Here is a 20,512-nt window from a genome sequence, read left to right as displayed (position 1 = left end):
GCATAAGACCTATGGGGAGAGGCTGAGGGAGCTGGGGTTGTTTAGTCTAGAGAAGAGGAGGCTTAGAGGTGACCTCATCACTCTCTATAACTACCTGAAGGGAAGTTATAGCCAGGTGGGGATTGGTCTCTTCTCCCAGGCAGTTAGCAATAGGACAAGGGGGCATGGGCTTAAACTCTGCCAGGGGAAATTTAGGCTGGATATTAGAAAGAAATTCTTTACAGAGAGAGTGGTCAGGCATTGGAATGGCCTGCCCAGGGAGGTGGTGGACTCGCCGTCCCTGGAGGTTTTTAAACTGAGATTGGACATGGCACTTAGTGCCATGATCTAATAAACGGACTAGAGTTGGACCAAGGGTTGGACTCGATGATCTCTGAGGTCTTTTCCAACCCAGTCGATTCTGTGATTCTGTGATACACAGGTAGCGTCTTTCTTACAACCTTTTTATGTGCAGATGATGATACACTTCCTAAACAGAGCAGTACTTCTTTCTTCAGTGTCCTCACCACTAACCTGTGTGAAATAGCCTTCTTGTTCTTTGTGTACTGGCAATGGCCTCCAGGAGAATTTGTTCCACATGTTTCCCAGGGACGGCAGTAAGGCCGAAGAGCCTTTACTTTGCTTCATCCTCCTCATGCCTTTCTTGAAGGAGGGTGTCTCATTTAAAATTCAGATCAATCAAGGGGTTTTTGCAATTTTTCTTGGGGCAACATGAACAGCTACTTTTACTTTTTCTGTCTTAAAACATGCTTGGAATCTTCTGACTCTTTCATTACCTGTATTTCCCCAAGGACACAGATCTATTACTGGAATAAATGTTCTTCTTTCTGGAGATCTTATCAGTTGTTCCAAAAGTCATCTAGGCCTGCTACCATACTCTGTCTTTGACAGCAATAAAATTGTGTTTTTTCTTCAGCATATTTAAAAGCCATGTTCTTCAAAATAATCTTTTAAAGAAAGAGCAGAGGGAACCTTATGCATTGTAATTTTGCATGTCTCTTTGTCTTACATCATTATAAAATAATATATATATAATATATATATAATATACAAAATAAAACGGTCCTCACAATAACAGTTTATGATACACAACTCAAAGCATCTGTCTACTATTTTGATCCTAATTTTGACAAATGACTTCAAGTCTGTGGCCTGAATTGCATCCCAAGACCAAGAAAGAATGTCCAATGCATTTGTATTACTTCAAGCTTCATACAGGGATCAAGATCCTAGGAATGTCAGCTGATGTTCCTGATCTTAACTTATTCTCTCAGACCTAAAGAAAAGCCTATCTGCTAGGGGAAGACAACCAGGAACCTAAACAAATTGCATTTATGTCTCCTCTTGTCCTTGGGACTCCCATTAATAAAGCAAGCTCTAATGTTCTACTAAATTATTTATTGGCTGAAATAGAATTTAAATTTGTGCTTTCGTGTTGATTTAGTCTGATCTTAACTATTACATTCCTGTCAGCCAATATCTTTCTTGAGTTGCAATTATACCTCAAATTTTACTTGGATAACTGAGTTTAAAATACCAGCTTCAAAGGCTCAGTAAATCAAACATGAGGAATTTAATACTGTATGTGGAAAAATACACAAGCAAGCAGACTCTGTGTAAGTTCAAAATTAATCTGTACTGAAAAGAATGAGAAAACAAAAGGCATAATACAAATATGTGCAGTCAATTTAATATTAAAAAGCTGGACTGCTCCATTTTTAATTGTAAATTGTTAAGAGGAAAATACTTTGTCAGAATTATCAGACACATACACCTCACTGGATTTTGGTATCAGTTGTAACATGTGCTTAATTTTTCATTTTCCTGAAATGATAAGAAAGTATTACAAATCTTTCTTACGCACATAACTGTAATAAATGAAGCTTTCCTCCTGCCCCCAAAAAGTTTTCAGTGCTTTAACTGCTCCAGAAACAAAGATTTTTTTTTTTTCAAAAAACTCTACCTTTTTCTTATTTCTTATTGTAAATACCTTATTTCTGCAACTGCAAATCTTCTGTGTATATATTCCCCACAGTCTCTCTGCAAAGAAGATTGATGCACGTGCTCAATCTTATAGCAGCTCAGAGCTATTGAGGTCATTCCAGATCACCAGTGCGGCACTGCAGAAACACCAATACAATACGTGGCCAAATTGAAGAGAAGCCAAAGGAGCTATACTGATAATCAGAATGACAAAAGACAACTGCTCATTTAGAAATCATCTCTGGCCACAGAAGAAACTGTGTAACTTGACCAAAGACAAACTGACAAAGCTGCCGGGAGAAACCTCAGTGTTTGCTAATCTGTTTAATCAAATAAGGTTTTTATTACAGACTCAAATTCTTTTTCCTATAGAATTAGAAAACTTGTGAAGAACACAAAAAGAGTAGATGGGTAGCACTGACACCACTGTAACTCACATTACAGTGCAAGCAAGACCAAAGGACAGTGTTGTCTCCCAAAAAGACCTAGTCTCAAATGACATACGAAGCCTCTAGTGAACAAGAAAGAAATAATGAAAGCAAGAAATGGAGCAAAGATGAAAAAAAAAACCAACCAGCCAACCTTAATGTAGGCAGATAAAACAAGTGAGGGTGTGTAGTCTATGCCATGGGTTTTGTTGGCTAAGAAGCACCTTGGGCAAGTTGCCGGAAAATGTGAAGAACTGCCTTGAAGGGACAGAAGTTAATGATGTGACAAGTTGCACTCAGGTGAAATCTTAACAGTATGGAAGGAAAGAAAATAAATTTTGGAAGATCATTTGAGACAAAAGGTAAGATAGATGGATGTGATAAAGAAGGGGAAATAGAAAATAAATCAATAACAATGAAGTGGCAGAAAATTTTCCTTTTCTCTGTGTAAAGTTTCCCCGTTAAGAAGCTAAAGACTTGAAACAGATTGTGTCAGTACAGTTGGAATGAAATATACTGAAGAATACTACTCTTACAAGCCACATATGTTGTTTGGAAATGACTGATAGGATGGTATTAGACAGTTAACAATAATTTAGACATACATGACATTACAATCATAAACAACTAAATTATGGACAATTGCTAAAAAGAACACTGGAAAAGTTATTTACAGAAAAGAATGGCACACAAACAGTCTCCTGGCAAAGCAGACAGTGAAGTGCAAATTCAGTGGTCTGAGTAACCAAAGTCAAGATGAGATCACATACAAAAAGTTATTGAAAAAACGACAGGAGCAGGAGTTGGAATCCACAGCTATTGGGTAAAAGAGATTAGCAACTGCCACCCTTAATTCAGGCTACTACAACAAAAGCATCAGGAAAGCATGTACCAAGATGCATGGCCAAGGGAAGGACTGTACTTACTGAAAAAAAAATGGCAAAGGAAGAATTTGGTACTATAAGCTTAAGACATACAGGTTGCTTGCCTACAATGTGGAAGTTTCTTGCTGGAATCTTCACTGCAAATGTGGTTGAGCAGGATGAAGCCAATGATATTTCCCCAAATACAGTAAAGATGCTGGAGATAGGGTGAAAAAGCAAAAAATCTTGTGACAGAATACAAAACAATCCTCACAGATGCCAGAAGAGCTGTTATACAGACAAAATGAAATTGTATCTCACCACTGGATTTGATCAGGGGTGAAGTGGTTGAAAGTACTGCCTGTGTAGGAGGAACACACAGAAAGTATGTTAGAGAAGTATCTATTGTACATGGAACACAAGAATAAAGTAATATACAAGTATAAGATAAAGTAATATAGAGTATAAGAATATGTAAGCCATAAGATTTTACAAAGAGTCTTTCTTATCTTTTTAATATCCTCATTTCCACTGTTTGCCATGATGCACCATATAAGTAGAAAACATTTAATGAAGAAGGTCAGGAAGCCCATTTCACATCTGTTTTTTCAGATAATCTGAAATGATATGCAGAATGAAACCAAAATGAATTCACTAATGACAGCTCTAGGCACGGTCTCAAAGGATACAGCAATGGCATTAAGGTTAAACAAATGTACCTATGCATTTACTTCAGTAATTTTTAACTGAAAAGACATACAAAATAATGCATATATCTTGATGCCATGGAGACATGGGGAGGCCAGGTAAACTCATCAGCAGGCTGCCAATTAGATCCTTCTGAATACATCACTCTGAAATGGGAGCAAATTGGACAAAGGTTATTTAAGGGACTTGGACAGGAAGACCAGGAACATATAAAAATCTTATCAGCATCAGTGCTCAGGTAGGCAGGCTTTATACTGACAAGAGAGAAACAGCTAAAATTGAATTGCAGATACTATGGAAAACAAGATGTATATAATGACAGCTGGCTATCTATACAAGAGAGAAAACACCCTGGCTAAACTTTTGATCAAATAACAAACTAACTGGGCCATATTTTGCTAGGGAGAGCAGGACATTAAAAGAGCTACAAAACGCACACAGATATAGATAGAAGGAACAACCTGAAAAGTGTTTGAGAAGCCCTAGTGAAGAAACATATTTTAATTTGATTAATGGCAAATTAAACCTTCCAAAAGAAAAACTGAGAGAAGAAAGTTTAAACAGGTCAGAGACTGATTATTTGTACCAGCTACATCCAAGTAGAGAGACAGGACAGGAAAACTGCTCTGGAAGGCAGGATGGGTGTCCCAGGTCTAGCAGCCACAGTCCAAACAAGTCTGCTAGAGAAGAGCAGAAAGTAATGGGGGTGCAAAGTTGTTGATACTATGGTTTGCTAGAATTAGGGATTAAAATCCCAAGTGAATAATTTGCACATTAGCAAAGTAACATGATCAGACTGCAAACTCTCATGGGCAAAACCAGTTACTGCTAATGCAGTACATGCTAGGAGACTAAAAAGAGGGAGAGAGCTTTGCTGAGGACATTTTTGGCATCCAATGGGTATATTTAATTGGAACTTTTAAAGTCTTTTTAACAGCAGCCAGTGAGAAGAATTTAGGTTATGAACACGAAGCAAGCAATGCCAGGTATCATCTTTATTTTACGTGAGCTGTCAAGACAAACACTATCTAGACTAAAATTTGGTTTTTATATAAAATCAGGAGTCTGTCAGGTGGTGTCTGCTGTAAAAGAGCTGAAATATTAAGGAGACGTGGAGAATCTATGATTCTATGACAAGGTACACAGAATCACATAATGTCAGGGATTAGAAGGCAAAAGATCATCTAGTCCAATCCCCCTGCCAGAGCAGGAACACCCAGATGAGGTTACATAGGAAGGTGTCCAGGTGGGTTTTGAATGTCTCCAGAGTGGGAGACTCCACAACCCCCCTGGGCAGCCTGTTCCAGTGTCTGTTACCCTCACTGTGAAGAAGTTTCTTCTCATATTCAGATGGAATCTCCTGTGTTCCAGTTTGTACCCATTGCTCCTTGCCCTATCATTGGTTGTCACTGAGAAGAGCCTGGCTCCATCCTCGTGACACTCACCCTTTACATATTTATAAACATTAATGAGATCACCCCTCAGTCTCCTCCAAGCTAAAGAGCCCCAGCTCCCTCAGCCTTTCCTCATAAGGGAGATGCTCCACTCCCTTAATGATCTTTGTTGCCCTACGCTGGACTCTCTCCAGCAGTTCCCTGTCCTTCTGGAACTGAGGGGCCCAGAACTGGACACAATATTCCAGATGTGGTCTCACCAGAGCAGAGAAGCGCCCGAGGAGGCGGAGTGCAGCACTCGCGGCCCCCCAGACACGGCAGACCCTCAAGGAACGAGCATTTCCCTTCGACAGCGACTACTGCCCAACGCCCGCCATGGCAGGCGGGAACCCGCCGCCTGAGGGCTCTGCCGCGGGCGGGCAGCGGGCGGGCCGGCTGGAGGCCGCGCCCGCACGGGGGCAGCCTCCTCCCCTCCGTCCTCCGCCGCGCTGCCCCGCCGCTCCTTCGGGGTAAGGGAGCGGGGGAAGGGACCGCCGAGACCGCCGCGGGCGGCTCAGGCTGGGGAGCGCGGGGGCAGGGCCGGGGCCTCGCTGCGGAGAGAGCGGGGCTGCGGCGGGGCCGCTCGGGCGGCCCAGGGGGAGGCGGCGCTGCGTGTGGGCATGGCCGAGAGCGGGAGGGCGAAAATGGAGGCGCAGGACGGCGCTTTGGTGCAGCGGCGGGGCTGGTGGTGTGGAAGTTTAATCCGGGAACGGAAATGGGCGTCCCGAGCCGCGGTGCGGCCCCTGGCTCGGTGCTGCTGCCGGGGGTGGGGTAACGCGCTCCGGCGTGGGCGCCACTCGGCTCCGGCCTCCGGGGCAGATAGAAGACAATGAAGAGGCCATGCTGGCTGCCCGTGGTGCGTGGGGTTTCGTGCCCCGTGAGGGAGGGAACTGCTCTGCTGTTACCTGGTTTCTCCTCAGGACTTTTCTGGTGTGCCGGCTCTTGAGGCCTGCTCCCCTTCCAGCTGCCTGGCTGGCCTTGGTCTCCATGAAAACTGATAGTATATCCATTTGTGTCAGCCTTCCCCAGTTCCCTTAGCAGATTTGCTACCAGTGTGCTGCTGGCTGTTCTGAAGCTCCCATGACTCTCACCTTGCTTTTTTCGTAGCTTTTCCCATGAAAGGGACCCTTCAGCTTCCCTCTGAGGCCTGTGTTTCTGCTGCCCCCCAGACTTTCAAAGTGAAGTAATTAAATGGTCCTCAGTATTGTGGTAATTAGTGGTTGGATACTGGCACACAGGGCAGAGGAAAGGTGGGACAGGTTTATCTGCTGCGGCACACGCAGCTCAGGCTGACCACAGCACTCCAGGTTTCTTAGCTGGTAGCAGCGTTGGTAGGCAAAGATGGAGCTACGGCTACGGCAGAGGTCAGGGTGGTGGGAGATGTGGGTCTGTACAAAAGCTGGAAGGCTTTGTCAGCTCCCCCTCCATTTCTACGGGGGAAACAGGAAGTTAATGAAAGAGTTGCAGGAGAGTCTTACTTCTGAAATACTACAGTGTTAAACAAAGGTGCCTTAAGTTGTATTCAATGTTTCTGTTCCCATAACTCATTTTAAGTTAAATCCAGAAATGTTTTACTTTCAAATTTAACTTGCTCATGTGTTTTTTTTTTTCCTTACAGTTAAAGCCATGGCACTGAAACAAGTCTCCAGCAACAAATGCTTTGAGGGTTTCCAGAAGGTGTTTGAACATGACAGGTAACACTACAAAAGAAACCTGTACATTTAGCATAGGGCAGTGAATCCATCACTGCTGTCTGTTCTTCAGCAGTCTGCAGGAAAACAGCATGTTCTTGCTAATATCCATACTCCAGTAAGGAATGCTATCAGTTGCTGTTTTGGCTCTGTTCTTGTATTTCAGTGTTAATGTTTAACATGTCTAGTAGAAACATAGTGCTGCAAACTTGATACAGAAAGCCAGTACTTTTACCTTTTAAGATAAAGCTTCATTACTTTGAGTTTTCCTGTTTGCAGCATAGAGAACTGCAGTGTGTACAAAGTTGTATCCACTCTATTGTATATTTCACTTTTATGCAATCTGTCAGACAGATGCAGTAGATAGATTCTTGTTGTTTGAGCAAGCTGAAGAGAAAAAATAATTCCAAAGGAAAAAATCATTAGTTTTGCTTAGATAAGCTTTTATTGACAATTTTAGGCTTTAGTATAAATTGGGCAATCGGTTAGTCTGTAGGTTTAGCAGACAGAAAACACTTCTCTCTTGGCGGGGTATGCTGTATAGTTTATGTTCTGCGAATCATGTGGATGTGTTTTTCACTAAAAATTACTTTCCAGTTTAATAGGCAAGGCTCAAGTTAAATATTGCTGGGTTCAGAATTCAGTTTTCAGGCTGTTGCCTGTTAGCAACACTGCAAAAGTGTGGCTTATTTTTAAGTCTCTGGTGTAGATATATTCACAATCAGGTAGGAAGGTTAGCTATTGTCAGTTCAAGAGACTGAGTTTTTAAATAGCTTTTCACTTTATTTATCTTCTTAAGTTGTTGTAATTCACTGACCAAATCACTCTTTGCATGAAATGCATTGATTAAACTTTTTTTTTTTAATGTTAGTGACCTTGTTAATTAACTAGTGGTGATAACAAGGAGTATTTTATTAATACAGTGCAGAGCTAAAATGCAAAATGAAATTTGGAATCTACTTGCCTCCAAAAGCTGAAACTGGAAAGTGTCCTGTGCTATATTGGCTCTCAGGTAAGTAACATGAATTTTAGTACCTTAAAAAAGATATTCTCAAGCATGTTTAAGCTACCACGCTGCAGTTACTGGAAACCTGATGTAGAGGTACTTCAGTGGCAGCTCCTGCATTCTACAAAAGATGATCTTCTGGAACATGCATTTACTTTGAATGCCCTGTGATAAAGTTGGATGCAGACAGCCTCAGGCAGTAACCTACCAGATTGTGTTCTAAAGTGCTGAGTGTTCAAAATATTTTACCCTTTTGTTCTAAAACATGCATGCTTTTAGTTCTAAAACATATTTAAAGGTTCTCCTGAAAGGCCTTCCCATTGGGACACCTCCTGCTTCCTTTCGTCTGTGACAGAATGTTTCAGCTGACAGGATGGGGGGCAAAGTTGGCCCATGGGAGCCAGCAAACTCGCCCTCTGGACCCCACCTTGTTCTGAGTGCAGTTTTGCAGGGGTCGGCTGGTGAACTTGGGCAGAGAAGTGCTGTTAGGTGCCTTGGCACAAGCTCATCCAGAGTGAGGTGACCCTGTGGGATCAAAAGGGGCCAGGGGCTGAGGAGGGATGTGTGTCAGGAGTGAAGTTGTCTCATGCACAGCATCACTTCTTCATCCCTCTAGCTGCTGCGGGGCCCCATCCAGCTGCTGTCTGGCGGGATGTAAGGCAAGCTGGGTGAGACTGGATGGACCAACATGTGTTCCCAGTTATCCTGGCTCTGTTCCTCTGCCCTGTTCCTGTCACCTCCTACAGAGCTGGGTCTTGCACCAAAAGTGCATAAAAAATTTTAAGGCATTCTTTTTGGAGTGGTCAGATTTTTGTTAGTGATGGCTCCAGGATTAATTAATTATGGGGTTTTTTTTCTGTTATTCAAAATGAAAAGCTCTGTCTGTTCTGTAATTTTAGGACTTGCTTTATTAACTCTTGTGTTTAGAAAATTGGAGAATTGACTGGTAACGTGGATATTATATTCCTTGTATGTGCTTGTTTCACAAAATACCTAGTAGATCTGATTTGTGGTATGACAGTGGACTGGGTAAAAATGTTTAGCCTTGAAGTTGAAGCATCAAAATTGAAGAGCTCCAAGTCATGCAGCACATTTATTTTTTTAATCTAAACCATGCTGTCCTTACTAGTATATCAGTCAAATTAGGTTATTTGCAACTTGTCCTCAGAGAAAACCAGAATCATTGAACACTCAAATGGCACAGTAAAGAAAAATTGAAATACTGGTATGCAGTATTATTTATTTGTTTTGGACTTCAGCTGGGCCTGCTGCAGTACAACAGGCATGAATTGCTGTGAGTTTTGGAGCCAGAGTGCTTATGGGCCTTTATCCTGTCTAAAGAATTTGGGATTTTTTGGACCATACATATAATTTTGTAATGCACACAGCTGAAATGGTGGTAGAGAGAAAAATGGAGTTGCAGGGTCAGATGTCAGAAGTTAACAATGTTAACCTTAGCAACAGTGTCTGTAGTCAATGGATTTAAATACACAGTACTTGAGGAAACTATATACCATATAGAGTAGGTGCTCTAGGGGATACAGAGTACACACTGACATGTTTTTCACCAAATGCTAGTGTGACTAGATGTGAAGGTGCAACTGTGGCTGTTTCTGTGGATTGTTAAGTATTGTTGAAACCAGGGATAAGACTTTTTTATGTTCATGGAGATAGAAATCGCTCATGTTTTTCAAAATCTTTTCTATCAAAAAGGGTTTTTAAACTGGTATGCTGTGAGCAGTTTGTAACCAATGATATTTTGATCTCCTTAGGGTTGACTTGCACAGAACAGAATTTTATAACAAAAGCTGGTTTTCATCAAGCTGCAGCTGAACACGGCCTCATTGTAGTTGCACCAGACACAAGCCCACGTAAGTTTTAATGAGATGTGATAACAGTTGTTACGCTCAAGTTCATCTCTTTCTCCTCAAAAAACTGAGTGCTGCAGTTTGCTATGGAGTGTCTTGTCTACCTAAGTCAGAATACGACCTCACCACTGTATCTCGAATTGTTTGCTACTTATTGTCTATATTCCTAATAGCATGGTAGTGAAGGTTTGACATTTGAAACTCTTTTACTGTCATGGCACTAAAACTAGAACAAAGGGGCTGTTGAGTTCAGCATGAAGGAGGAGAGGGAAGAAAAGGAAAGGAAAGCACGGGGCATGTGTTATCAGAGTCACTTGTCTGCACTTCGTGGCTTTCTGAAACTTTAAAAAAACAGCAGAACTGTGTTGTCACACAAGGATGAAATGTTCACTCTTTATTGTGTTCTGTCTTCAAAAGCCTATTAGATACATGTCTCCAGAGTATTCCCATACTTAGAAAGGTAAACCAGAAACCCTTCCTCCCTGCAGCTGCAGTAAACTGCTGCTGAATGGCTTTTTTAAATTATGTGCTATTATTTGGATAAGGCTGAGCTTATGTGTAGTATGGGAAACCTGAAAATGTTGGATCTGCAGTTACTGGAAGCACAGTCTTTTGGGGATCCAGTGTATATGTGTAGCATTAGCTGGATTCTGTTAAAGTCTTTCGAGTGCTGTATGCAAAGTTGGCAGTCTTTTAATTCCTGAGCTTTAGTGGGTCAGATCTGAACACAGGTAATAGGGGAATGAAGTGATGTTCCTTCCAGGAGATATTTTTCACATCTAGGTTTTGAAGTTGTGTCAGTTCAAAGATCAAAAATGTCTATTTCTAATGAAGAAGAGCGACAGAAGAACAAGACTTGTGTATTAATGAACTTTACACTTCATTGTTGCTGTCTGCTGTAGACTAGAGATGGGCACCTAGCCTTTGTGTTATTCAGACTGGGTAATCATACTGGGACTTATTTTTAGTGCTGTTTGTGTAAGTTGCCTCTCTCAATGTGTAACTCATTTGCATAGTTCATTGCTTTGTCCATTTTCTTTTAAAACCCTTTTTGCAGCTTCTCGCTTGCCTTTTAGCCTAACAGTTGATCAGGGTTGCTCTGCTATTTAGCTGAATTTCAGTATGTATTTCATACTATACTGTTAGATTTTAGCTCAGAGACCTCAGATGTTCTTAAATGTCTTTGAGCTGTCTGGAGAAACAAGTGAAGAGTAGTTCAAATGTAACCACAAATTAAGAGATATGAGCATACGTAGAGAAAACACTAATATGTAGTTTTTAACTGTGTAGTTAAGACTACATGAGAGTTACTGGACTTACTTTCTAGGAGCTAGGAGATGTATCTGCATGGGGAAGAAGACTGCATGAAAACATGAAATACCTGTCGTTACAGACCCACTGACAGACCCTGATTGACTTTACTTTTCCTTCTTTGTAGGGGTTTGCTTTTCCAGACAGGTTTGCTAAGCAGTATTTCACAGGTTCCTTTTGAGTTTGGTTTTTTTTTTTTTTTTTTGTAGCATTTCCCTTAAGTTTCTTTTAGCAGAACCAGTGTTGCCTTTGTTGCCTGGCAGAACCATCAGAGTTTCTGTCTATCTCTGAGGGTCAGAAGATAGACTTTTTATATCCAGTATGCTGTGTAAGCACCCCAGTCCCTGTGACTGCTGGATTGTCAAGTTACAACATCACTCGGTGTTCAAGGGCACGTCACTGGAGCAAACTCAGCTTTGATCCTTGTAAAAATCTGATTTCACACTGTGACAGGTGGCAGGTATCTCTCCACAAATTGTCAGGGACTGTCAAATTGCACATGGGTTTGTGGTGTAGTTTGACAGTGGTAAAAACCCATGTAATTTTGGATTGCAGAAAGTAGGAGCATTTGGGGGAAAGGGAGGCCATTATTTCCTGTCACATATACCTTGAAATATTACATTCTGTTCTGCAAACCAGGCTGGTAAATCACAAGCTAATCAAAGGGAGTATAAGAGAGGAGTGGATGGAATATATTGACTTTCAAGGAGATATCTGCAAATTTAGTTTCAAAGTGTAGCCTTGGAAAAGAGGATATAACCCTGCAGTTATTCAAAGAAGAAATTACCTAGGTTTTATGGGGAGTTATAAGTGGGAGCAATGAAAGGAATTGCAGACAAGGTAGAGTTATATGCTTAAAAAATGGTAGGAATAGTAACTGTTATTATGCTGCTGAACCTTAAAAAGGGGAATGTAGCAGGCATTATTTGAAGCACATAAACTGATTTGGACACACTGGTGATATATGGTTCTGTCCTTCTGGGGGAAAGCAAATTTTCTGCAGTTTCTGTTTCTCGCATAGTTTCTTGTACTTGATAGGATGAGGTCTAATAATGGGAAAAAAGCTGATAGCACCAGTTAACATGTACCAACTTTTAATAGGTCCCTAGGTAAACTGAACAAAGCTCTACAGAATTGGTTTAGGAAGAGACCTGTATGTTCTGTGTATATATGAAGGGATACTGGAACAAGTAAGAAGTTGGATAAATCTGCATGTAATACCTAAGTGGCATTTTGAAAGCATTGTTGGAATAACACTTGAAAATACTGCACTGATGAATGAAAATCTGAATTGTCTTATAGTTGAAGGAGTAGTGACATGTTGATGGAGAAACTTGTGTTCCGAGTCTTTGATGTATATGGCAGATTCTCCAGCTCTGAACATCTGGTAAAGGGAAGACAGTAACTATAGAAAGAATTTTTATGGTAGGTGGCTGCAATGTTGAAGGAGAAGATGAAAGCTGGGATTTTGGCACTGGTGCTGGTTTTTATGTGGATGCCACTGAAGATCCTTGGAAGACAAACTATAGGATGTATTCCTACATAAAGGATGAGGTAACTTTGCTGCTGGGTTCTCCTGGTGGTGTTGGGTAACATAAAGAAGGGGTGCAGTTCAGTCATGCTCTTTGTTCTGAGCACCAAAGCTTGCTTAAGGTGATCTCGATAGCCTCTGGATGGTTTGCCGTTTTCTTGCTTTCCTCTTTAATAAAAAGAATTTATTATTTCTTTTTTTAATCCTTGATTATTTCAGTTGTTGGATTTATCCAGTTGTTAGGCCTTTCCTCTCCAAACAGATATTCTTGTAGAACTGAGGAGGGACAGGACTGCAGCACAGAGATGGTAACACCTGGCAGGGCTTGAGCAGAAAGCCTGAACCTGCTTTCCTGCCAGAGATGCCACAGGGTTGGCCTACACTTCTAATCTTGATTCATTAATTGTGCCATCTCTCTTCTTGTAAAATCTCTGCTCTGCTGCTTCTGAAACAACCCACCGCATTTTCCTTCAGTTGTATTGGTCATTTACACTGTTTTCATTATCTGTCTTGGGAAGGTGAGGTGTGGTGTTTTTGGTTTTTGTCCTTTCTTTCCTTTCTTTCCTTTCTTTCCTTTCTTTCCTTTCTTTCCTTTCTTTCCTTTCTTTCCTTTCTTTCCTTTCTTTCCTTTCTTTCCTTTCTTTCCTTTCTTTCCTTTCTTTCCTTTCTTTCCTTTCTTTCCTTTCTTTCCTTTCTTTCCTTTCTTTCCTTTCTTTCCTTTCTTTCCTTTCTTTCCTTTCTTTCCTTTCTTACCAGGTGTAAAAGGAGATCCTTGAGAAATATATTGTAACGGTCCATTTTACTCTTCATGTGGTTTGTGTGATGTGAACTGAAGTTGACTGGAATATGGGGACCAAATAATCTCCCAAGAACAATGTGCAGTTCTGGTTGCTGACAGGAGCACGTACCTGTTAAAATAAGACTATGTTTATTGGAAAGTTCCCACAGCTTGTGTTACAAGGTTATGATAGATTTCTGTAAAGAAACTTTGAGTTACTTATTAGATTAACTGTTTCTTTTTGATTTTACAGTCCCATTCAAATTGCTTTCTGGCTATAACCAAAGATGTGCCTCTGGTTTTAGTTATTTGTGTGCTTTTTTTTTCCTAAGCATACTCAAGCTGCTTTAACATTTTTATTCCACTGTTGTTCCTTTACAGCTGCCTAAACTAATAAATGCCAATTTTCCAACTGACCCTGAACGGATGTCTATTTTTGGGCATTCCATGGGAGGTCATGGAGCTCTTATTCTTGCTCTGAAGAATCCTGGAAAGTACAAAGTAAGATATAATACAACTTATATGAGGTATACTAAGACTTTCTGTAGAAATGAAGAAAACATAATGCCAAGTTCTTTGTAGCATTAAATATATAAATAGTTGTAGCAGTTCATTGATACCTAATATTAGAATATGGAAAATCACCAGAAACACCACTCTGGAATGTGAGTATCAGTGAAATTTAAAAGAAAAAAATCTGCAAATTTTAGAAGTTAAGAAGAGTTTAGTTTCTTTTGGATGATGCTGCAGCTCTTCCAAACCAATGATTATATTTAAATGTAAACAGGCTCATTCTAACTCTGGAGTTAAATCTTGCTGCCAGTATTGTCTAGAAATCTGGTTGTGTGATTTGCTGTATCTTTTCAGATCTTTATCATGTTCATTTTGAAGCTTTTATTACCAGCAAACCTTTTCCCCACCGTTACTGTTTATTTGCTTATAATTTACTATGGAGTCTATTAAGTCTTAATTGATAGCAAGTGTAACTCTAAGCACCTGAACTGCACATGGATTAGTATCTGGAGACACCCCACCCCATCTTTCTTTTTCCCCTGGATTTTGATGTCAGTTTCCCTAAAGATTAACTTTTGGAGTATTTGAGGTATCTGAAGTTGTGTTCATTTGTGTTCTACTTGAACCTAAAACATGCTGGAACTGTTTTGCCTTTCCTTTATACTCATGAGGTTCGAGAGAAATTTTGCTGTTCTCTTTGGAGATCGGCTTGTGTCAAATGTGCTTGTGAGGGAGAACCGGGCATTAATGTTTGAGCGCTGAGCAGCTCTGTGTCGGTGGATCAGTCCTTTCATGACCTGTCCTGCCCTGTGCTTTGTGGTCAGCTGCTGCAAAAATGCAACTGCGTTTTTGAAAATAGCATAGCATCTGCTCAGTGTCATTAGCTTGGCATTATAAGAGAGCTGAATGTAAGATAAAGCTTTATTTTTATTTTTCCTTTTTATGTTTTGGAGCTGGTAGTTCAGAATTTCCATTTTCACTGTTGGGTCTTAACTGTTATTTGTATTATCTAAAAGGATAAACATTAAATTGAAAATACCAAATCCAGGAGAACTGGCAGTGGCTCAGATAGTTTGTTGCTGTTTCTTTCAAGAGTGGAAATGTTGATGTCCCAAGGTCAAATCCAAAACAAGAATGTAAAGACAGGGCTTGGACTTCTGACTCCAGAACCTGGAGTTGTCATCTGAAATGTGCTTTCCTTGACCCCTAGTCCTGGAACTACCTGAATTTGTGAGATAACTGTTGTATGCTTGGACTGGCTGAGCAGCCCCATGCCTCAGGATTTTGTTGTGCTCTGCCAAAATCCAGCTGGAGGTGAAATGGTCCCGTGCTGACCCAACACTAGACTTGAGATCCTTCTCTGCTGCTGAAGGGAGTTCAAGATGACATCTCCTAACAAGGAAAGGAATGGGGCGTCTAGCTCTGCTTCTTGAAGCTTGGCTGATGTGCAACAAGTAAAGCAAAACTGGGGCTAGAAAGAGCGAGTAAGAGGAAAGTAGGATAATGAGTAGGGCACCTTTCTTGGAGGGTTGCAGGGGGAGCACCTGAATTCTGGCAGTAATTTCAAAACTGTTTTTGAAAATGCTTTTTGTTTGATTGTCATTCTTCTTAATTCATACGCTTTTGTTCCTGCTTGCTTTCTGAACAGTCCGTATCAGCATTTGCTCCTATCTGCAACCCAATGCAGTGTCAGTGGGGGAAGAAAGCCCTTGGTGGATATCTGGGATCAGATGCAAGCAAATGGGAGGTATGTGTTGCAACTCGCAGTCCTTTAATAACGCCTTAGATATATCTCATGAGGAATCAGAACAAAACTCTGGGATGCCCCTGAGTGGGTACTACTGTTTTACTACACCCCTAAGCATGGATAAGCATTGTATGTCTCTGGTGGGCATGACTTGCTGTTGCCTGGTGGTGCTTATAACAAATGTAATGAGATAGAAGGCTCTCATCAAACTGACTTAAAGTCCTTCCTGTTTTATGAAGATCTTAAAATCGGAACTAAGAAGAATTATGAGCAGTCTGAGACTTTCTCTCAATGTGTGAAAGCAGTGAGCAGTTTAAAAGAGAGTTAAGCTATGGCCTGTTTCAAAAACTCAGTTTTCAATATACAAAATGTAATTTTTTTTGGTAGTAGCCTGTAAAGAGAAACAACTACAAACTGTTCAGAGACTGATGAGCCTGATGGCATCTGCAGGGGTAGCCTGTTGGAGGTAGCTAGGAGGGGAGCCCATTGGGTGCTTTGAATTTGGTCTCCCCTAGAACAAGATTAAACCAGACTAAGTTAGGTTTTAGTTCCAAGGCTGTAATTTTTAAATATATGTGGTTGTACGTGAATTGCTAAGATACAAAAATGTTTGTGTGTTTCTGCATTATGTGGGCAGCCCTTCAGTATTTTTAATCTCAGCATAAACATTGCACTGTATTTCTAGAATTAAGTTAGAAGGGATCATCATGACCAGGTATTCTGATTTCCTTGTAAATAAACACAATCTGCAGTTAAATCCCTTGTGAATTGGTTTAAAGTATCTCTTCAGAAGACATCCAGGTCTCATTAAAACATCACAGGAATGGAAAGCACTAGCTGCTTTCACAATTTTTAATAGTTTGTATATTTAGAAATCACCAGTTAAACTTGCTTACACTTAACACAATGAAATTATTTTGAAAAATATTATGTTTTCTGGCCCCTTAACTTGCTTTGGAGCTCTTCTGCAAACTCAGTCCAGTAGATCGACAGAAGCATCAGGAACAGACTTAGTCCTGCCTTTGGCACAGACACACCACCTCTGATCTCTATAATTCTGCATAAAATTGCTGTGTAAATATGTGTAAGGACCATTTTATACCATGGCCACAGTGCTTGACTGAGCCAAAGCTCCCATTTCGATTGCAGTGTCATTTCTGGGTTTGGTGGCATCCTGGAAACAGGGCTCTGATGCCTCGGTGTAGGATGTTGCGTTTGGCTCTTTATTGGTAATCTATCTACTCCATTGCCTTAAACACTTCTCTGTCTTTTAAAAGGATTTTTTTGAGTATGTACCAAGCACAGGTCCCCACAGGAAATGTCCCGCATTCACAATTGCAATTTGATACATGTATGTTAATAGTCTATGCCGTGTGTGCCATTTTTGTTACAAAGTTTTTGTGGTGAAATTACAATGGTAACCTTCAAGTTAAATGTTTTCCATGAGCATAGCTCTGTTACACCCCTGTTCTAACCTTTAGCTGCCAAAATAGTTATATCAAGATACCAAGTCATTTGGCAGGATCTGGCTTTTGTACAAGGATGTGAATCGGTACCAGATTGTATTGCTGTTGGTCTATTCTGTATGAATTTAGCCCCGGGCTGGATGTTCCATTTGGTCTAGAAGTGATGTCAACCTGCCAACTTGGTAATAACTTAGGTCATACTATTTGCCCTTTTTAAAACATGGGTATTACTTTTCAGTTGTCTGGAATTTCCCCAGTGTTTTGCTCTTCCAAAGTGCAGTTTAGTGTCCTGATGAGCATAACCCAGTATTTTATACATGCCATTCTTTCCTTGCAGTCAGAAAAACTGAACCTGTCTAATGTATGTGTCATTTTTCTTTTATTTCTGCAGGCATATGATGCTACACAACTTGTGAAGTCCTATCCAGACTCTCACCTGGACATCTTGATTGACCAAGGCAAGGATGACCAGTTCCTGTCAGCAGGCCAGTTACTGCCGGACAACTTCATCGCCGCCTGCACAGAGCGGAAAATCCCAGTCGTCTTCAGACTGCAGCAGGCAAGTTGCTTCTGCAATCCATGATTGTTGGGTTGTTGCTTCGTGATTTTGAGGTTTATAGAACAGGTAGCAAAGAGGGTGCATCTCCACTGGGCATGCTTTTACTTACCTGCGGGTCTGTCCCTGGCCAAGTGAGGAAGAGGTTGGGAAGTGATGTTTTCCTGAACATCAGCCATCAGAGTGCAATATCCATCAGATTCAACTGTGTTTCACCACTAGGTGGGGTCATGATTTTAGTTATAACAAACCAGTCCGTTGATGGTAACTCAGGCTGTCAGCGGTCAGCTGAAGAAATGGCATTAATGATTTTTAATAAGTATCAGAGTCACTGTACAAGCAAAGTGACAGATGTACTTCTGCTGGGTTCCTTATCTGTACTGTGGGTACTGTGTTCAGCCTAAAACTTTGTGATTTAGTTTGCATGAGTTCGAGTAAATTGAGAGAGGTGTGGAACTGCTTGAAATCTTTGATTCATTTAAAGACGCAGTTGGAAGGTTTGCTCTTTGCTACAGTGCAGTGACCCGAACAGCGCTGTCCTGGGAGCACTGGAATCTGTGTAAAGCTACTGACAACTTCAAGCCAGACTCAGTGAGGGACCCCATTACAGAGAGTGAGAAGGACTGTCCTCTCTGATTTATCGTGAGGGCTTTTACACAGCCTTGCGTCAAAAGATGGATTTAGCGCTGACAAAGTAGAGCAATTCAGAGGTTTCCTTGTTATTTTAGTGTAGTGCTGGAGCAGTAATTCAGAGGTGGGCTGTGCTCTCCTTATCCCTGTGTTTTACTGGTAGGGCAATGCCAGTGAGGGGAACTGTTCTCTCAAATTGCATGCCACTCTGCAGCTGACACTGTTATCCATCTCTAACTTACATGCCCTTATTAGGGCAGGTTAAAGTACATTCCGTTTGTTTAGCTTCCTAGCATTCATACGTACTTAATCTATTTGTTAGGTATCCTTTACAGTTTTTGTATATAATACAGGTATTTTTGATTTCTTAAACCAGATCAAACCAGAAGAGTCATTAACTTCCCTAGAAGAGAGCTTAACTTGATTGCTTTATCATGAACTACATGTATTTGCTGATTTCTTTGTCATTGTTCTTTTCTAGGGTTATGATCACAGCTATTTTTTCATTGCTACATTTATTAATGACCACATCAAACACCACGCAAAATACCTCAATGCTTGAACCATTTGGATAGAAGCATCATCAGTCCAATGTGAATCGAGGGATAGAAGTGAACTAAACAAAAATCATTTGCTGAAGTAGTGTCTGTAAAATGAAGCTCTTCTGATTGTACTTCTAAGAAAAATAAAAGTCTCCCCTTTGTTTGCTGTGTGTGCTTCAGCGTAAGTATTTGGAATGTTCTTGCATACTTTGAAAATTCTCTCAGCCCCATGAAGCTGCATTCTGGGTCCAAATGAGAATTAGCAGATGGGTTAGTTTCAGACTACAAATGTGGGTGTGTACTTGGGACCTCAAAAGGTTTCTAGCACAACTACGTATAGACTATGAATAACTTCAGTGTGCTTCTTCAGCTAAATACCAGGGTTTACTTCACCACTTAATGCTGAAGGAATTTATTAGTGGCTTAGCCAATCAAGCTGCCTAATTAATCTGAACTGGTTCGTGTATTTTAGCTTGGTGTGTCTAAATATATTCCAAGGATAAACTTTGGTGGAGAACACAGACATAATCTTGCTGTGCAGAGTGGTGTAATGTCCTGTGCATTATTAACATCAAACAAATAATCTGAAAAGTATTTAATGGGTGATAGTTAAAAGACCTCTTAGAAACCATGTGAAGGAAGCAGTCTAGTAAAGGAGGGCTTTTTTCCTCTGCTTGCCTTTGCCAGGAGACCTGTGTGGCTAAACAGGGAACTGCTGGGTATGCTCAAGTGGAAGAGGAGAGTTTATAGATCATGGGAGGAGGGGCTGGCCACTTGGGGAGAATATAAGGCTGCTGTCAGAGGGTGTAGGGAGGCAAACTAGGAAAGCTAAGGCCTCCTTAGAATTAAACCTGGTGAGAGCGGCCAAGGACAGCAGGAAGAGCTTTTTTCAATACATGGCAGATAAAACTAACACCAGAGGCAATGTAGGCCCACTGATGAACAAACGAGGTGGGTGCCCTGGTGACAGAAGATACAGAGAAGGCAGAGTTACTGAATGCCGCCTTTGTCTCTGTCTACTCTGCCGAAGGCTGTCCTGGGGAGCCCCATACCCCTGAGGCCCCAGAGGAAGGCAGGAAAATGGAGGAGTCTCTCTTAGTTGATGAGGACGGGGTTAGGGAGCAATTAAATAGTCTGGACATCCATAAATCCATGGGTCCAGGTGGGATGCATCCGCGGGTGCTGAGGGAGCTGGCTGAAGTCATTGCTGGACCGCTCTCCATCATCTTTGCCAAGTCTTGGGAAATGGGAGAGGTGCCTGAGGATTGGAGGAAAGCAAATGTCACTCCAGTCTTCAAAATGAGCAAGAAGGAGGACCGTGGTAACTACAGATCGGTCAGCCTCACCTCCATCCCTGGGAAACTGATGGAATAACTTATCCTTGGTGCCATCTTGAGGCATATCAAGGATAAGAGGGTCATTAGCGGCAGTCAACATGGCTTCACCAAGGGGAAGTCG

The 20,512-nt window shown here is 41.2% G+C and overlaps 1 protein-coding gene across 3 annotated transcripts; it reads left to right on the top strand.

The window, feature by feature from the left end:
* Positions 1–5,813: 5,813 nt before the first annotated feature.
* On the top strand, positions 5,814–19,239 carry ESD (esterase D). 3 transcript variants are annotated; one of them, XM_082043486.1, is made up of 9 exons: positions 5,814–5,885; positions 7,034–7,109; positions 8,030–8,118; positions 9,885–9,983; positions 12,721–12,845; positions 13,982–14,101; positions 15,762–15,860; positions 17,718–17,885; positions 18,994–19,239. In XM_082043486.1, exons 2-9 carry the CDS (start codon positions 7,042–7,044, stop codon positions 19,072–19,074), a joined length of 849 nt encoding a protein of 282 aa, XP_081899612.1. In that variant the 5' UTR covers positions 5,814–5,885; positions 7,034–7,041; the 3' UTR covers positions 19,075–19,239. The 3 variants fall into 3 exon arrangements, with proteins under 3 accessions (XP_081899612.1, XP_081899611.1, XP_081899613.1); XM_082043485.1 differs by lacking the exon at positions 5,814–5,885 and adding an exon at positions 6,053–6,271; XM_082043487.1 differs by lacking the exon at positions 5,814–5,885 and having other exon boundaries at positions 7,047–7,109; positions 7,978–8,118.
* Positions 19,240–20,512: the final 1,273 nt, after the last annotated feature.

Source organism: Streptopelia decaocto, assembly GCF_964273445.1.
Source record: "Streptopelia decaocto genome assembly, chromosome: 1".
Lineage (NCBI taxonomy): Eukaryota > Metazoa > Chordata > Aves > Columbiformes > Columbidae > Streptopelia > Streptopelia decaocto.
The sequence above is the reverse complement of the archived record's forward strand: the minus strand, read 5'-3'. Positions and strand labels throughout refer to the sequence as shown.

What these genes read in the sequence shown, in the direction of transcription:
- ESD (XM_082043485.1), top strand. An exon ending in ATTCCTACATAAAGGATGAG is followed by an intron (nt 12,846 to 13,981) that starts GTAACTTTGCTG and finishes GTTCCTTTACAG; the next exon opens with CTGCCTAAACTAATAAATGC. An exon ending in TCGTCTTCAGACTGCAGCAG is followed by an intron (nt 17,886 to 18,993) that starts GCAAGTTGCTTC and finishes GTTCTTTTCTAG; the next exon opens with GGTTATGATCACAGCTATTT.